We start from the raw sequence: 15,237 nt of genomic DNA on the forward strand, positions 1-15,237 counted from the left end.
CGAACAAGTTAAGGCGCTCTGGTGCTCCAACCAGCTGAGCCACTGGGCCAGCCCCCTCTTTTTTTTTATTACTGCTGGAGGAACAGAGGGTTTGGGGTCTGTGTGGGGGTTTCCAAGCCACAGATGTATGCATGTGTCTCTGCATTTAGCCAGTGATGGAGACTCCTAAACCACTGACTCCCTTGCACACACTGCCTTGTCTGTTCTCAACAGATCTTCACACTTAGCAGTGACCTATCAGATTCATATGAATCCTTGATGGAGTGCCAGACTGTTTGCATAACTCAGCCACAGAGCAGGCAGCAGTATTCCTAGTTAGTGGATGAGGAAACATGCTCAGACATGCTTAGTAACCTGCCCAAGGTCACACAGCATCAACTCCGAAGATTTCAAAACCAGAGGGCATGCCTCCCTCCTATCTGTCCTAGCTATTCTTGGGTTTACGGGGCCCTTTGGGAACTTCCCTCTTCTCCAGGACTCTTGCTGTCAAAGAGCCTGGTAAAGCAAGAAAGTCACTATTTGTGGGATTTCCTGCTTACCTCAGGACTGAGTTGACTGACATGTTTTTAAATGAATTTGTCAGCCCCAGTCTAGACGCTTGCTGACATCTCCACCCTGGGCTGGGGTGAACTCTGTGTGGTCGGGTGTAGCCCAGCCCCAGTTAAAAGTAGGAAAAATATGGAAACATGTATTCCAGTGCTGAATTTGAAAATGTAATGCTGGCTTAGTAATTTCTGCAGAAATCAGTGAGTCAAGAATGGGGGAGGAACTTGAGGGCCAGCATACCCCTGGCAGATTTCATGCCTTGCCTCTGCCATGGGCAGCGGCCTCTTGATTTGGAACACTTCCCTTTGCTCCCAGGGAGACTGGGGTCCCATCTGAACTACCCCCTACTTCTGGGAATTGCTTTATTTTCCCTCAATGGCCAGCGGTCAGGCCATGGGTGGGTCTGGAACCGTTGTCAACCTGAGCTGCTCAGTGTTCTAGTGCATTCTGGAAGTGACATCCTCCTTCTCATGGGGTTTGGGTTGTCAGGTCACACACGTTTGTCTTCTTAGAGCCCAGTAAAGGTGATTTACGTATCATGCATGAAGTCACCCCCTGGGTCTCCGAGTGGGTTCCCCAGACCAGCAACCTCAGCATCCCTGGGAACAGGTCAGAGAGGCAGATCCTCAGGCCCCCAGGGGACTGACACACCCTGTAGTGTAAGACCTTATCTGTCATTAGGGATGAGAGAGTTAAGGCAAGAAATGAGGAAATGCTGGGAGATAGAGGGGAAGGAGCAAGCCACCATGGGGGGGCTCTGCCTGGGTTGGAGCTGACTGGGGAGGGGGCTCGCACTAAGCCTGCAGGACATCTGGACTTCAAGGAGCCACGGAGGAGGGTGTGATTAACAAGACCCACGACCACTGAGTGCCCACCAGACCCTGGGACCCCGTGTATGCTGCATGGCTTTGGACGAATGAGGCAAAGGCAGGGCAAGAACCCACAGTGACTGAACTCCCTTTTCATGGTCAGCCCCATTGGGAGCCCCTCTTCCAGCCACCTGGGCCACGCCATCCCCTATTCTTAGTACCTGAGCAAGACCGTGGTCACTGGTCGCTGTCCTAGGAGCCGGCCCACTTGCAGCCAGGGCTTTGGGTCCAAATGCCCAGTGAATACTGCAGTGTCTCACAGGTGGGGGCCAGGCTCCAAGTCAGCAGGCTGGCTGGCTGGCTGCCTGGGCCTGGCTCTTGGGCCAGCCTCCGTCGCAGTTGTCAGAGGGTGCTGCTCTCTAGCCTGGTGCCAGCTGCTGCCCTGGGTGCACCTGGGAGACTAGGCTACCTGAGTTTCCTGGAACCAGTGCAGCCTAACAGCCACTTCCTCTCTATCTTGGGGGCCTGTGGCAGAGCTCTAGGTCAAATGACACTCATTTGCCTGGCAACTCAGCCCCTCCCAGCCAGTTTCTCACAGCCGGAACCCAGCTGTGTGAGGCAGACATAGCTCAGAGGCCTCAGACTGTCTTTGCCCCAAGAATTGGCCGTTTTTACTGAGGACCCTAAAATGGCATACAGAAAGCAACTTCTTTTTCAAAGAGATTTCTTGGAGGAGCCCACCGGAAGCTGCTTCGTGTTAAGACTCAGTAGTGAGGTTCTAGGCTCTGGGACTTCTAACCTTGGGCTCTGCCTGGATCCCAAGTGTTACCTGCCCCCACTTATTTCCCTTCCCTTCTGTCCTGGGCGGGGGAGGGGAGGGTTCCTGCAGGGCCTGGCCCAGGGATGGGGGGGGGGGAATCGATTGCTGCAGCCCCCTGGGGGCTCATTTCATTGGCGATATGGGACAGATTTCCTGATAAGTAGAGTCCAGCTGCTGCAGTTCTGGTCGGTTCTGTTGGGCTTGTCACCTCCTTCTGATGTGTGTAACCTTGAGTCAGCAGTGGGAGTGAGGGGCTTAGAGTCAGCCTGCCACCCCCAGGTACACTGAGAACACTCAATGATGGGATGAGTCTGAGTATACAACTGGTGCTTATACATTGCTCTTGTTGGTCGGGATCATTGCTGGTTTTGTTATCCATATCCACAAAATCTCGAAGAAGTGAAGCCCCGGTCCCCCAGCCTGATAAATCCCATCAGGGTTTTACCCTCAGCTGGGGAGGGAAGTAGATTTTGCTATATTTTTTTGTGATTGGGTGTTTGGTGTTTTAAAATGAAAACAGACTCTCCTTGCATTTCAAGGGAGGCCATGTGAGTGAGACAGCCAAATGAGCCAGCATTGCATACATGAGGCTGTAAAACTAGCAGAAAATAGTTGAGGTCATTGTCTGGAGAAGTCACGTCTGGGGGCAGAACCCCAACAGTGGACAGCCCTGGCCCTGGGAAGAATTACCAGGAGGTGGACGATTAGGGGACCTAGAGACTGAGATGGTCAGATCAGGCTTGGGAGGGGCCTTTGCGTGCTGCTCAGATAACCACCCTCCCTGAGACATCGGCCAGGGCCAGGAGGTGGCTGGGGACTTGGGTGTGTCAGCAGTGAATGCCCCTCCCTGCTCAGAGCACCTTCTCATGTACCCCCATGCCTTTGTGACGTGGGCATCATGAGGAGAAGCAGAGAGATTGTGGGGTGTCTTGAGTCACACTGGTGGGTGGAGACCCCCAAGATACAACATGCACAGGGTTTGATGGTCCCAGAGGCGCTACCCTGTGGGGTCCTAAGAAATAACAGATTGAGGTGGGGAGCCACTGTGTGTCATCAAGCTTATAACCAGCCAGTGTCTTCCACCCTTGTGGTCCTGTGGGAAGGTGCTGCCCTTGAGGTCTACAGATGAGGAATCTGAATTGAGCTGCCCAGTTCAGGCCAGCCCTGGAGTTGGAACTCAGGGCTGGGCTCTAACTGTAACCAGGTGTCCCCCGAGGCCAGGAGGTGAGAGGAAGAGGCCTGGAGGAGGGTCTTCCTTCCTTCACTGGCAGTACTTCCTGCCCTTGAGGCGCACCTGACATGAGGATGGAGGTACAGGTGGAACCATCGCGGGAGGAGGAGGGCAGGAGACCCTTGACAGAAAGATGGTGACTTTGCTGGAGCCAGTGGGGTGGGCCTCTAGTGCAGCCCTGGGATCCCGGCTCTTGCTGAGGTTGAGCTGGACGCCCCTGCCAACCAGCTAGGTGGACCGTGTTACACCAGGATGAGGTTGGGGACACACACAAACCTAAAGAAGAACAGGCTTCCTGCTCGGCCCTGTGGCATGGGCCATCCACACACAGCCCAGAGCCACTTCCTCTCCAGGGAGCAGTGGGCTTTATCTCCTTGGCTCCAGCTGTCGCAGAGCTTGAGCACAGCCATGCTTATCTGGGGGTGCTGGCTCAGGGAACCCTGGAGAGGGCTGGCTTCTAGCCAGGGTGCCCTCCTGATAGCCACCCACCTTTATCAGCCTGTGCTGGGCCCCTGCCCTGGTGTGCCCCATCCTCTCCCTGACGGGAGCACAAGAACTTTCTCCTAATCTCCCTTCCTGGAGGGGCTGCAAGCTAGTAGTGATGGTGACAACAGCAGCAAACCCTCCTTACGTCTCCTTACACCCAGGACCTCCCAACATGCCCATCAGCCGCCATCCTGCAAGTGTGGAAACAGGCTCAGAGGAGTTGGGCATCTTGTCCAGGGGGTGGAGCTTACAGCAGGGCAGCTGAGCTGCAAATCGAGCCCACTGACTGCCTCCCAGGACTGCTTTTGTTAAGGCTAAAGGACACTGAGTCCTGATGGACTCTTCCATTTACTTAAGATTATATTTCATTTTGAAATTTTTTTTGAAAAAGGAACACTATGAGAACAATAAAGGACTTGTTTACTCATTGGCCGAAGTCATTGAAAATTAAAATTTCACCATGTGTTGGTTCTTTTTATAAAGAAACACATATTATAAAGTCTCCTTTGTTCTGTGAACCAGTCTCTTCCCCTTCCAGACTGTGCACTGCCAGCCCGCCTTGCCTGTCCACAGTCTGGCTACGTTTAATGTCGTGAGACGTTGGTGGAGAAAACCTCAGTGCAGAGCAGCTCTGACACCTGCTGGGCAGGGCTCAGCACTTTCTAGCCGCCAACAGTTGGGTTGTATCTTGGAATGGGCAGGGTGTGTGTATCCTTTGTTCTCAAAGGAGGGGCGTTGGGCCTCCCTCCCGCCCTAGTGACAAGGTCCCCTCAGTGTTAGTGATCACCACAGTAGGACAGCCCCACAGACTGGAGGCTGGGGCGCGCTCCTCTTTCTGGAGCCTTAGTCCTCATCTGTGAAGTGGAGAGCTGTCCCTACTCACCGCAGGGTGGAAAGATTGCAAATGGGGTGAGCTGAGCAGAAGTGACAGCCAGAGCTGGCTACACTCAGTGCCAGCGGTGCCGCTGTGGTTTCTGAATCTAGCTGGCCTGAGACCAAAAGTGGGCAGGGCTGGCGGCCGGAGGAGGAGCTGCCACACAGGGCAGCAGGCTTGGCCACGCCTCTGTCAGGGCATGAATGGAGGGGTGATGCAATCTGCAGGCCTCTTGCGGTATCCGGAAGGTTGTGTGTGCTTTGAGGAGGAGGGGCCTGAGGCACTTGCTCCAGGGTTGTCACTGACCCACAAGGAAATAGGAGGCTGTCCCAGAAAAGCCCTGGGACCCGCCCTCTCCCTGTGCAGAGGCTGTGCAGAGGTACCCAGGGCCAGGAAGGAACAGATTAGAGCCCGGGCTTGCCCTCCGAGGCCCTTCCACCCTGGGTTCCAGCCACGTGGCAGGTTGGACCAGAGAACACTAGACTGGAAGCCTAGGAAAAGGGAAGTTCACTGTTTACCCTCCTTTCCCCACCCTGCACTGTCAATCCTGTGGGGGACGTCAGGGGGCCTCCGTCCTGGGTCTGCCCTACCACCTTGGACACGAGGCTTCTCTGAACTTGTTTCTTCCGTGCTGGAAATGGCAGGGCTGATGTGCTTAATACAGGACAGCTTGATCCCACTGGTCCTAAGGACCTGGACAAAGTGTGTGTCCACCCCAGAGCCACGCAATGAAGGTGTGCTGTTTGCCCTGTGCACATGTCGGCCCCCTCCTCTGAGCCTTTCTGCTCCTGCTGAGAGATGTGGCTTCAGCACTGTGACATGGACACTTTGTCATAAGCCTCACATTCTCATGGCTTCATTTAAACCCCTCACTCCAAAGCAGCTCATCTTAACTATTACTGTGCTTCGCCGAAAATAAGACCTAGCCGGACGATAAGCTGCAATGTGTCTTTTGGAGCAAACATTAATATAAGACCCGATATTATATCATATGATATGATATATTATATTATACCAGGTCTTATAGTAAAGTAAGGCCGAGTATTATATATTATATTATATGACATTATATTATATTATGTTATGTTATGTTATGTTATATTATATTATATGACATTATATTATACAAGACTGGGTATATTATAGTAAAATAAAACTGGACCTTATATTAATTTTTGCTCCAAAAGACACATTACAGCTGATTATCCAGCTAGGTCTTATTTTCGGGGAAACACGGTATGAGCCAACAACAGGTGCAAAACCACAGCCTAGGAGCTGGGGGCTCCACCAGGATCCCCAGGAGTAAGGGTCACACCCGGTGCAGGGGAACTTCTGAGTGTTTCAGTTTAGGAATAGCAACTACTTACAAAATATTTTTGAGCCTTCACTTTATCAGTGCGTAGCATATGCCTACAATCTCAACCATTGCATCAGCCGGAGTTTAGAGCAGTGAGGGAAAAAATGAGGGGAAGAGGGTGCTATGAAGGTATGACTGAATTTCCAAGAGATGTAAGCAGGCAGGGAGGGCATTTGGGCCCTTAATCCTATTCAGAGCACTCTGGGAAGATTTCCTGTTCTACCTGAACTGGTGAGTCTCATCTAGTTAATTAGCATGGATTTATATCTCTGCCCAGTCCTCAAATGGTAATAGTATATGTAATTAATCTATCTGGGGAAAGATGCCACCTGGGGTCCCCCAGCCCCGGCCTAGTTCTGTCTGGAAAAGAGAAAGGATGAACAAAAGGCCTTTCCAGATTTTCTTACCTGACTCCACGCAGCCCTCTGAGGAAGTGTGTGTGCAGGCCATGGTGGGGAGGCCCTTCCCATAGGTCCTGGCCATGCTGGTTAATGTTTAATGACCAGCCCTCCAAGGAAAAATGGCCCCCATCTGTGCTCCTGCCGATTCCCTGGTGCAAGTGCTCTCTGGGTGGCTGGTTTCAAGCACGGAGGGGCCTGGGACTAGTGAGTGGGTGCCGCTAGCCTGACAGCATATTTCTATCCTACGTAAAGATTCCACAGCATAGAGACCTGAGTAAGTGCATGAGTTAGAAAGAGTGAAATGGGAAGGGATCAGTGTTGAGTGTTCGTCACCTTTGTTTTGGTCTAATTTTGTTTCGTTGGAAGTTTCCAGAGTGGCTGTGTGCCTGTGTTAATAGCCAGCTCTCAAGATCTCTGAACACTTAGTGGCAGCTATGCAGGTGTATACTCATCGCTTGACCCTCCCCTCCCACCTCTGCGCAGGGCTGGGGTCTTATAGGCACCCAGGCAGCACCTGCTTGTATGCAGGCGCGTTTGCCGAGCCTGGCTTGGCTGCTGCCCTGTCCATCTCGGCTCCCATCCAGGTCAGGGGAAACCACATGTGACTGGCGCGATTTTCAGTTACCAAGGTATGTTGTTACAACAGCAGTAGAACTGGAGCTTGTGTGTGGTTTCCACTAACAGCTGTGACCACCTGAGCCAGGCTGCTTGTTGACCCCCCAGGGCTGTAGCCTGCAACTTCAATTCCCATTTCAGGTGTAAGAATTGCCCCCATCGTCCCACCACTTGATTTGTCACGTGGATTTGTGCTAACAGGATACCACACTCACCTATTTTCTCAGTGGGATTCTAGAAGATTCTCTTTGAAGACAGGGTTGCCCACCTTCAGGAAGTTTGGTAGGCCGTGCATGAACTTGATAAGTTATGGTAAATGTTGAGTGGGTGCAAAAAGGTGAATGTAGTCCTCCAAATGGCAGGTTTGCTAGCATTTAACCCGCGCTCTGAAGACAGCACTCAACTCAAAGACCCCACCCAGGTGTGCAGAGGGTGGGGTTGGGGAAGAGGAGGAAAGGTAGCTGTTCTGATGGTCAGTCCCTTAGGAGGTTGAAATTCATTAAGGGGTTTCCACATCCAGCGGGTGTGGGAGGGGCTTCCCCCGCAAGGGGGCGGGGCTGGCACACTGAGCCCTCTGACAGTCCCAGCCAGGGAATTTCAGTTTGAAACCTAGTGGAGGGAGGGAGGAGGCAGGAGGTGGCCTGCGACAGGGCTGGGGCTGAAGCCAGACCACAAGCTCCCAAGCATAAGTTGTGACCATGACTGCTGAAGTAGGCCCCCCTTCCAGCCCCCGTCTTAAGTGAAGAAGGTATCTGACCAGTTAGGAGCAGATGCAACCAAGGACAAACCTAAAGAAATAGAAAATCAACAGAATCAGTCATCTGATCCAGCGGAGGAGAAACGTTCCCAATCATCTCCTCCAACTGAAAGCCAAAATAGTCCACACCACCAGAAGAGAAAGAAGGTTTGGTCTGAGAGCAGGTGAGTTTCTTAATTCATACCTCCATGGCTTAAGAAACAAAAGTCCTGTAACTTAGTCATGGCCAGAGGTGGAGGAGGTAAGAAAGGGCCTCCTCAAGCTGTTGCAGAAGAGCAGGTTAAAGTAAAGAAGAACCTCTCCCTGGAGGAGAAAGGCAGGCCAACAGGTCAGATGTTAAGGAAGAGAAACCTTCAGTGAGCAGTCCTGAGACACAGCCTGCTCAAGAAGGAAGGAAGGAGAGAGAGGAGGAGAAGGTAAAGGAAATACGGGATAAATCAGAAGCAGCAGCAAAAAGGGACACAAAGAAAGTGCAGACCAATGAGCTGAAAGCAGAGAATGCCTCTCAAAAAACCACCAAGACCCAAACCGTCCAGTGTAAAGTGACCCTCCTAGATGGCACCGAGTACAACTGTGACCTGGAAACGTGCGAAGGGCCAAGTGTTATTTGACAAAGTGTGTGAACATCTCAGTCGCTTGGAGAAGGGCTACTTTGGATTTTGTTTCAGGGAAGCCCTGAGCAGAGAAATGGACTAGATCCCACAAAAGAAAGAAAGAGACAACTGCGAAAACTCCCCTAGCTGTTCATCTTTAATGTGAAGTTTTATCCTCCTGATCGGTCTCCATTGACTGAAGATATCACTAGATACTTCTTGTGTCTTCAGCTTTGTCACGACATTTCCTCTGGCCACTCTTTTGTGACTCACGCCCTCCTGGGATTTTACACATTGCAGGCTGAACTTGGAGACTGACTCAGAAGAGCATTGTTGTGCGGGGTCTCTGCTCCCGCTCCCCACATGAGAACACAGGATATGGTGAGGCCAAAAAGGAACACCCACGGAGCTATAGGTAGGGGAGTCAGACCACTATAGTCTTGCTGGCAGCTGGGTTGGAGACAGAGGAAGCAGGAGCCACACTGTCCGCAACCCGCCATCCACTTGTCTCTGCCAAACAATCTCACTTGCTAGCAATCCGCTTCTCTGCAATCTGCAATCCACACTCCACCGCTTGCTAGCTCAGCCACCATCTTCTTGCTAGCCCCCATTTTCTGCTAGCGTAGCCACAGCAGTTATATTAATGGCCAATGGCTCACTGGTTACAGCTGACGGCCAACTAGCCACAGCTGATGGCCATCCAATCACAGTTGATGGCCATTTACTACCTGAGCCAGCACCTTTCTATGTGAGGCCGAAAGCCTGGAAACTGCTTTCTGGGGCTCTGTCCCCACAAGCATAAAAGTGGTAACCTCAGTGACTTCCAGTTAGCCACCACACAGATTAAGGAACTGGAAGAGAAGGCAGTCGAGCTGTATAAAACCCCCAGGGGCTTATCTCCAGCACAAGCTTATTCTCAGTTCTTAGTGCAAAAGGGCTTTCCATGTATGGTATTGACCTACATCATGCCAAGGACTCAGAAGGCGTGGACATCAAGCTGGGCCTCTGTGCTAATGGACTTCTCATTTACAAAGACAAACTGAGAATTGATTGTTTTGCTTGGCCGAAAACCTAGAAAATTTCCTATAAGCACAGTAACTTCTACGTTAAAGTTAGGCCAACAGTGGGAGGTGGCCAGTTAGCTCAGTTGGTTAGAGCGCGGTGTTCTTACCAACAAGGTTGCGGTTCGATCCCCACATGGGCCACTGCGAGCTGTGCCCTCCACAGCTAGATTGAAACAACTACTTGACTTGGAGCTGATGGGTCCTGGAAAAACACAAATAAATAAATAGAAGTTTAAAATGGGAATAATTATGCCAGCCAAAGCTAACACAATACAACATTGTTGTGAATTCAAGTGAAATAAATGTAAATTGTCATCCTCTTTGGGAAAAAAAAAAAAGGTAGGCCAATAGAGCTGGACACAATTTGAGACCACTATTGGATTCAAACTGCCAAAGCATCGGGCTGTAAAAAGGCCATGGAAGGTGTGTGTGGAGCATCATTTCTGCAGGCTTGTATCTCTAGAGCAGCCACCAAAAGTCAAGTTCCTGACCTTGGGGTCCAAATTCCTCTACCGTGGTTGCACCCAAGTCCAGACCCACCAGGCAAGCACCCTCACTGATAGACTAGCACCCCGCTTTGAGGACACCTCTAGTAAACAGGTCTCCAGGAGCCTAGATGGCGCGCCAGTTGGTGTTGTAGACCAAAGACTTATGAAAGATTTTCCTGGCCCGGCTGGGCATGTTTCAACCCATGGCCGTGGAGTGGTCAGCGCTGCTGGTACAAGACAGGCATAGCAGAAGGGACATCAGAAGCCCAACCAAAGCCCCACAGGTGCCACTCATTGACGGAAAGGAGTTCACATGAGACTCTGAATGTAGTGGAAGAGGAGCAGCAGGCAGAGCTGGGAAAGACGAAAGAGTAACCCCTGAAGAAGCTAACAGTAAAGAAGTATCACCAGGGAGTGGTCCTGGGGCGATCTGAAAAGTGGAGCTTCTGACACAAAGAGTCCACCACCCTGTCTTTGGAGAGCAACACAGCAGCAGCAGTGAGAGTGCGGAGGAAGATGGGGGAGAGGACCGGCCCCGCCACCGTGGGACCAAGGACACCGTGAAGGGAGAACAGGAGGAGTATGAAGAGGTGGAGGAAGAACCCGGCAGAGCAGCCAGGTAGAGAGGGAGGAACCAAAGCCAGAAGCCAGCGCAGGCAAACAAGCAGGGGCCAGTGTAAGCACAGTAGAAGCAGTGACCCAGGAAACTAGTCGCCCCAAAGAGATCTGCAGAGAAGGTGTACACAGAGGCACTAGTGAGCGAGAGATGAGGGACGAAACAGAGAGTGTGAAACATACAGTTAACGGAGAGGTGTCTTGTGTTGATGTTTTTGCCACAAATTATTTGTGGTTCAGTGCCGCCCGTGGTAGAAACCGAGGTGGTAACAATTTCTGATGCCTCCCAAAGGACAGAAATCTGCACCAAGAAAGTCCCTATTGTCCACAATGAGACCAAAACCATCACACGGGAGTCTCCACAGATTGATGGTGGGGCCGGTGGTGACTCAGGCACGTTACTGACCGCACAAACCGTCACATCTGAATCCGTATTGACGACAACAACCACACACGTCACCAAGACTGTCAAAGGTGGAGTATCTGTACCAAGAACTGAGAAACACAAGAATTGAGACTCTGCAGGAGGTGTAGACATCGACAATGATCAGTCTCTGGCTCAGGCTATCAGGGGAGCCAGGGAGCATCACCCCGACGTGCCGTCAGGAGAGTGGTGGAGCTCAAAGAAACGGAGATGGAGGAAGGGAAAGAGGAAGTTAAGAATTTTGTTTTCTAAACAACAACATTCAGCTTTGTGAACCTGAAGAATTTTGACCATTCCAAGTCTTAAGGCCGTATCACTACAGCGAATTTATACTACAGCTGGTAACAATGACCAGAAGCCTGAAGAATTAAAATGCCAACACCAAACCTTATCTTAATAGCTCTGGTCTACACTGTTCCCTCACATTTTAATATATAACGTTGTTTTATAACCACTTCTAAATATTTTAGGTTGGTTGCTTTCTTTTTTTTTTTTAATTTTAATTAGGGAATTTTGTTTCCTGTTTGTGTACAAGTACCTGCTTTTTGTGACTCACTTTGATCCATGAGAGTGAACAAAGCCAGCCCCAGCTGGTAAGGTAGCCGTCACTTCAGCGGGTGCTATTGTTTGGAAAGGAAATTGACGAATTTAGATAGTGGCTTTCCTTCCAGCTTCTTCCCCTTTGAATTCCCATTAAATTATGGTAAATATTTACAGAGTTTTCAGATTGCAGTGAATAGACTGTATGAGAAAATATTATATATGAAGACAGATGACAAGCATTTCTTTACATCTTGAATATTTTCTCCTGTTTAAGAAATCCATTGGGATATTTCTTAGCTTGAACCCTTTTGACTTTCCAGTCTTGTGACTTTGTACTTTTAGTGGAAAGTCAGAGACTCTCCAGACTGGAGAATTATGAACAAGTCCGCTGACCGTGCCCTGCGTTCAGGGACCTTTCGTACCATAGTGCCAACGCTTCTCAAACACACGCTGCTTGGGCAGCTTTCCAGAAACAGGAGGGAGGAGCAAGAGAAGACGAATTCTTCCTTTCTACTAAAATACTCAGGCAGCTTAAAACCTTAGTGCTTTCTTTCTTAACTTGTCCAGATTTCAATCCTTGCCATTATTTGACCGCTTGTGTGGGACACTTGCTATGGAAGCTGCTTGTCTATGTGTGAAACTGACCTTTGGTTACGGAGCGCCTGTCTCTTTCCGATAGTGTGCTGGTTCACACAGGTGTGGGGACACTGGGGAGTGGAGTCGGGGCTGTGGCCGTTGTTTGATGGTTGTAAGAGAGCTATACCATTTGAAGCTGACAACAGAGACCTGGTAGGGACTTACCTGTGTTGAACATTTTTTTTTCCTTTGCTTTTGACCCTCTATATGGTGATGATGCCGGATTAGGTTTATAGCAGCTTCCAGTTGTATTAGATATTTTGCTTTCCATAATACTGTTATCAAATAGTTTGTTTATGGTCTAAAAAATAAAATTTTCATTAAAAAAAGTCCTTTGTGACAGCCCAGGGGTACCTGAGATGGAAGCTCAAGCAAGTGTGGTTCTCAACCTTTGACCTTGGGCCTGGAGAGCTGTCAGGGTTACCAACACAAGTCCCAGAGGATGAAACCCCACCGATGGGGCGGGGTTCCTTCTCAGCCTGCCCCTCGTATGCATGCTGACTCCCTGGCCGGTGGGACTCACTCGCTGTCTTGCCTCCACAGTGCTGCTCACGGCCGTGAACTGTTACAGCGTAAAGGCTGCCACCCGGGTCCAGGATGCCTTCGCCGCCGCCAAACTCCTGGCACTGGCCTTGATCATTCTGCTGGGCTTCATCCAGCTCGGCAAGGGTGAGTATGGCCTCTGGGTCCTGACAGCCACCCTGTGAGGCCCTGCTGTGCCCGGGATCGGGGGGAGCCCCCCCTCTGAATGCCCCCAGCCCTTAGATCCTCCATGCTCTGACATGTCACACGTCACCTGCTCTGCACCCACACCTGAAACACAGGGTCTACCCCTTCAAATGCCCCCAGCCCTCAGATCTAGCATGAAAGTGTGTCATTTGAATTGGGGCACTGTAAGCTGGGTCGTGCCATCCCAGGAGAGGCACTGACATTGAGTTAGAGAGACTGAACATCACCCAACAAGTTAAATCAGTCCCAGAGTGGCGGAGGGTGGGTAGGATAGTGACAGAGCGGGGGGCGGGGGGCAGGGCGTCGCGGAGAGAGCTTAGCACTGTAAAACAGCCTGGACCTCAGCAGGGCCCTTGTACCCACGGATGCCCCCACACACCAGGTCAGCACTTTGTCCCATCACATGTGAGTCGCCCACACACCACATGGCGTTCGGTGGCAGTGCATCCTTTCACTAGTGGGCCCTGTTCCTTGTGAATGTGCTGTGATTTGCTTATTCTGTGGGCAGGGATGGGGAGGGCCCTGCATTTTGGGCCACTGTGGAAAATGCTGTTAGGAATACTCTTGGAGGTGTCTCTTGGTGCACAGCACTGATTTCCCCAGGAGGGTGGACAGCAGGCCCAGGGCGGGCATCGGCTTGGATCCCCCAGATGAGTGATGCTGCTGCGGCTGGTCCAGGGCAGGTTCGGAGAGCCCCTTCAGAGGACGTCACCACACAGCACGCTCCCCATAGCCCTGCGGGTGGGGGCAGGTGGTACACTGGGGCCTCACTCTGTGCCTGAGTGCTGTTAGAAAGCTGGGACCGTGGAGACCAGCCCCTATGTCCTCTAGCTCGCCAGGGCCATCGCTGGCCTGATGCAGCTGGTCCCTGAGGCAGCTCAGAGCTCTCTCATGGGGAGAGGCAGGATTTGGGCTGCTTCCAAAGTCCTGTGCAGGCACAGGGCTGCACACTCCTCCCATGTCAGCTCTCCTCCAGCGGGAAGCCCTGTGCTGGTAGCAGCTGTCGCCTTGTCACAGCCCACCCTCCTCTTGCACTTTGGGGCTGGCTAGCTGTGCCGTGTGTGAATGGAACACCCCTTATGGCCCCAAACCTGTGGCCTCAGGGCTTCTGCCTGTGATACCCAGAAATCGATCCTTGCCGTTCTGGACTCTCCTGCTCTCCCCATCCCCCTTCTGGCCACACGGGGCACCACACTTTGAAGGAATCTGGCGTCCACAGACCACGGGACTGTGCAGGGAGGATGCTCCTGATTCAGATGCATTGGGTGCACGTGGGGCTGCAGTGGCTGCCACAGTGCCTGCCCTTGCCAGTCCTCTCAGGGTAGAGAGAAGTCCCCCGTTCTTGTCTAAGCTGACCTATTGATGTGGGAGCAAGAATCCAGATAACTCGGGCAGACTGTCTTTACTAAATACATTAATATGAGCCCAGCCTTTAGTTGGCACCTGGCACCTAGTAAGAACCCAGCTCCCATAGCAATGATCGTCGTCATCATTGAATGGAAAACTGCACCTGATTTGCAGTAACTCTCTATGGTTGGTAGCCCAGGTCACTACTTCAGGAGCTGGAGTTCTTCCTCTTGGAAGCGTGTGTGTCTGACCAGTGATGTCAGGTCACCCGGAAGTCCTTGTAGCATGACCTGTGGGTGAGCCCACCAGGCAGGGCTGAGGTGAGGCAGAGTCTACCTTGAATACCTGGCCTCGTGGAGAGCTCATGGGTTAGGACTGATGGGTGAAAAAATCCATCCTGCTGCACCCACCAGGCGATGTCCAGCCTGGAAATGGGTCATTTGATAGAAGCCTTGCTTGCGAAGGCATTTGCTTGTCTGGTATGATTAGATATGGAAAGATGAGGAATGTAGTGGGGAACCTGACTTTTGTAAAAACAAATTTCAGTAGGCATAGCAAAGAGCTTTTGTTCGGCTTGAATACATAATGTGTTTATAATTCTGTTGCTGTCGAAAACATCCTCCCCCCTAAAACAGTTCCTTTTTGAACTCAGGATATAGTGCAGTGTCTGCAAAATTCCTGTCTCCTGTTTTTCTTGAAGAGATTTACTTTGTTCCCAGATGAATGCCTTCCTTTCTGGAGGACAGACACAGTGCTGAAACATTGACCCCTCCTCCCACGAGTTATCTGACTCTGTTTCCCTCTCGGGCAGCCTGCCTAATCCTCATGGATTGCCATGCTGATGGCTGGCAGGAGGGCTAGGTCCTGCTGCAGGGGCTCGGCTTGATGTGCAGGTTGGCCTC

At 51.3% G+C, this 15,237-nt stretch overlaps 1 protein-coding gene and 2 pseudogenes across 1 annotated transcript in view; all 3 read left to right on the top strand.

The window, feature by feature from the left end:
- Window positions 1-15,237, top strand: part of SLC7A5 (solute carrier family 7 member 5) — a 44,213-nt gene that overhangs the window by 8,668 nt on the left and 20,308 nt on the right. The window contains exon 2 of the mRNA XM_019742706.2: window positions 12,803-12,928. Coding sequence (XP_019598265.1) covers window positions 12,803-12,928 — 126 coding nt within the window. The remainder of the gene's footprint in view (window positions 1-12,802; window positions 12,929-15,237) is intronic.
- LOC141567648 (band 4.1-like protein 2 pseudogene) lies at window positions 4,065-9,907 on the top strand (annotated as a pseudogene).
- Window positions 9,455-12,789, top strand: LOC141567649 (band 4.1-like protein 2 pseudogene; annotated as a pseudogene).

Source organism: Rhinolophus sinicus, linkage group LG11 (genome assembly GCF_036562045.2).
Source record: "Rhinolophus sinicus isolate RSC01 linkage group LG11, ASM3656204v1, whole genome shotgun sequence".
Classification (NCBI taxonomy): Eukaryota; Metazoa; Chordata; class Mammalia; order Chiroptera; family Rhinolophidae; genus Rhinolophus; species Rhinolophus sinicus.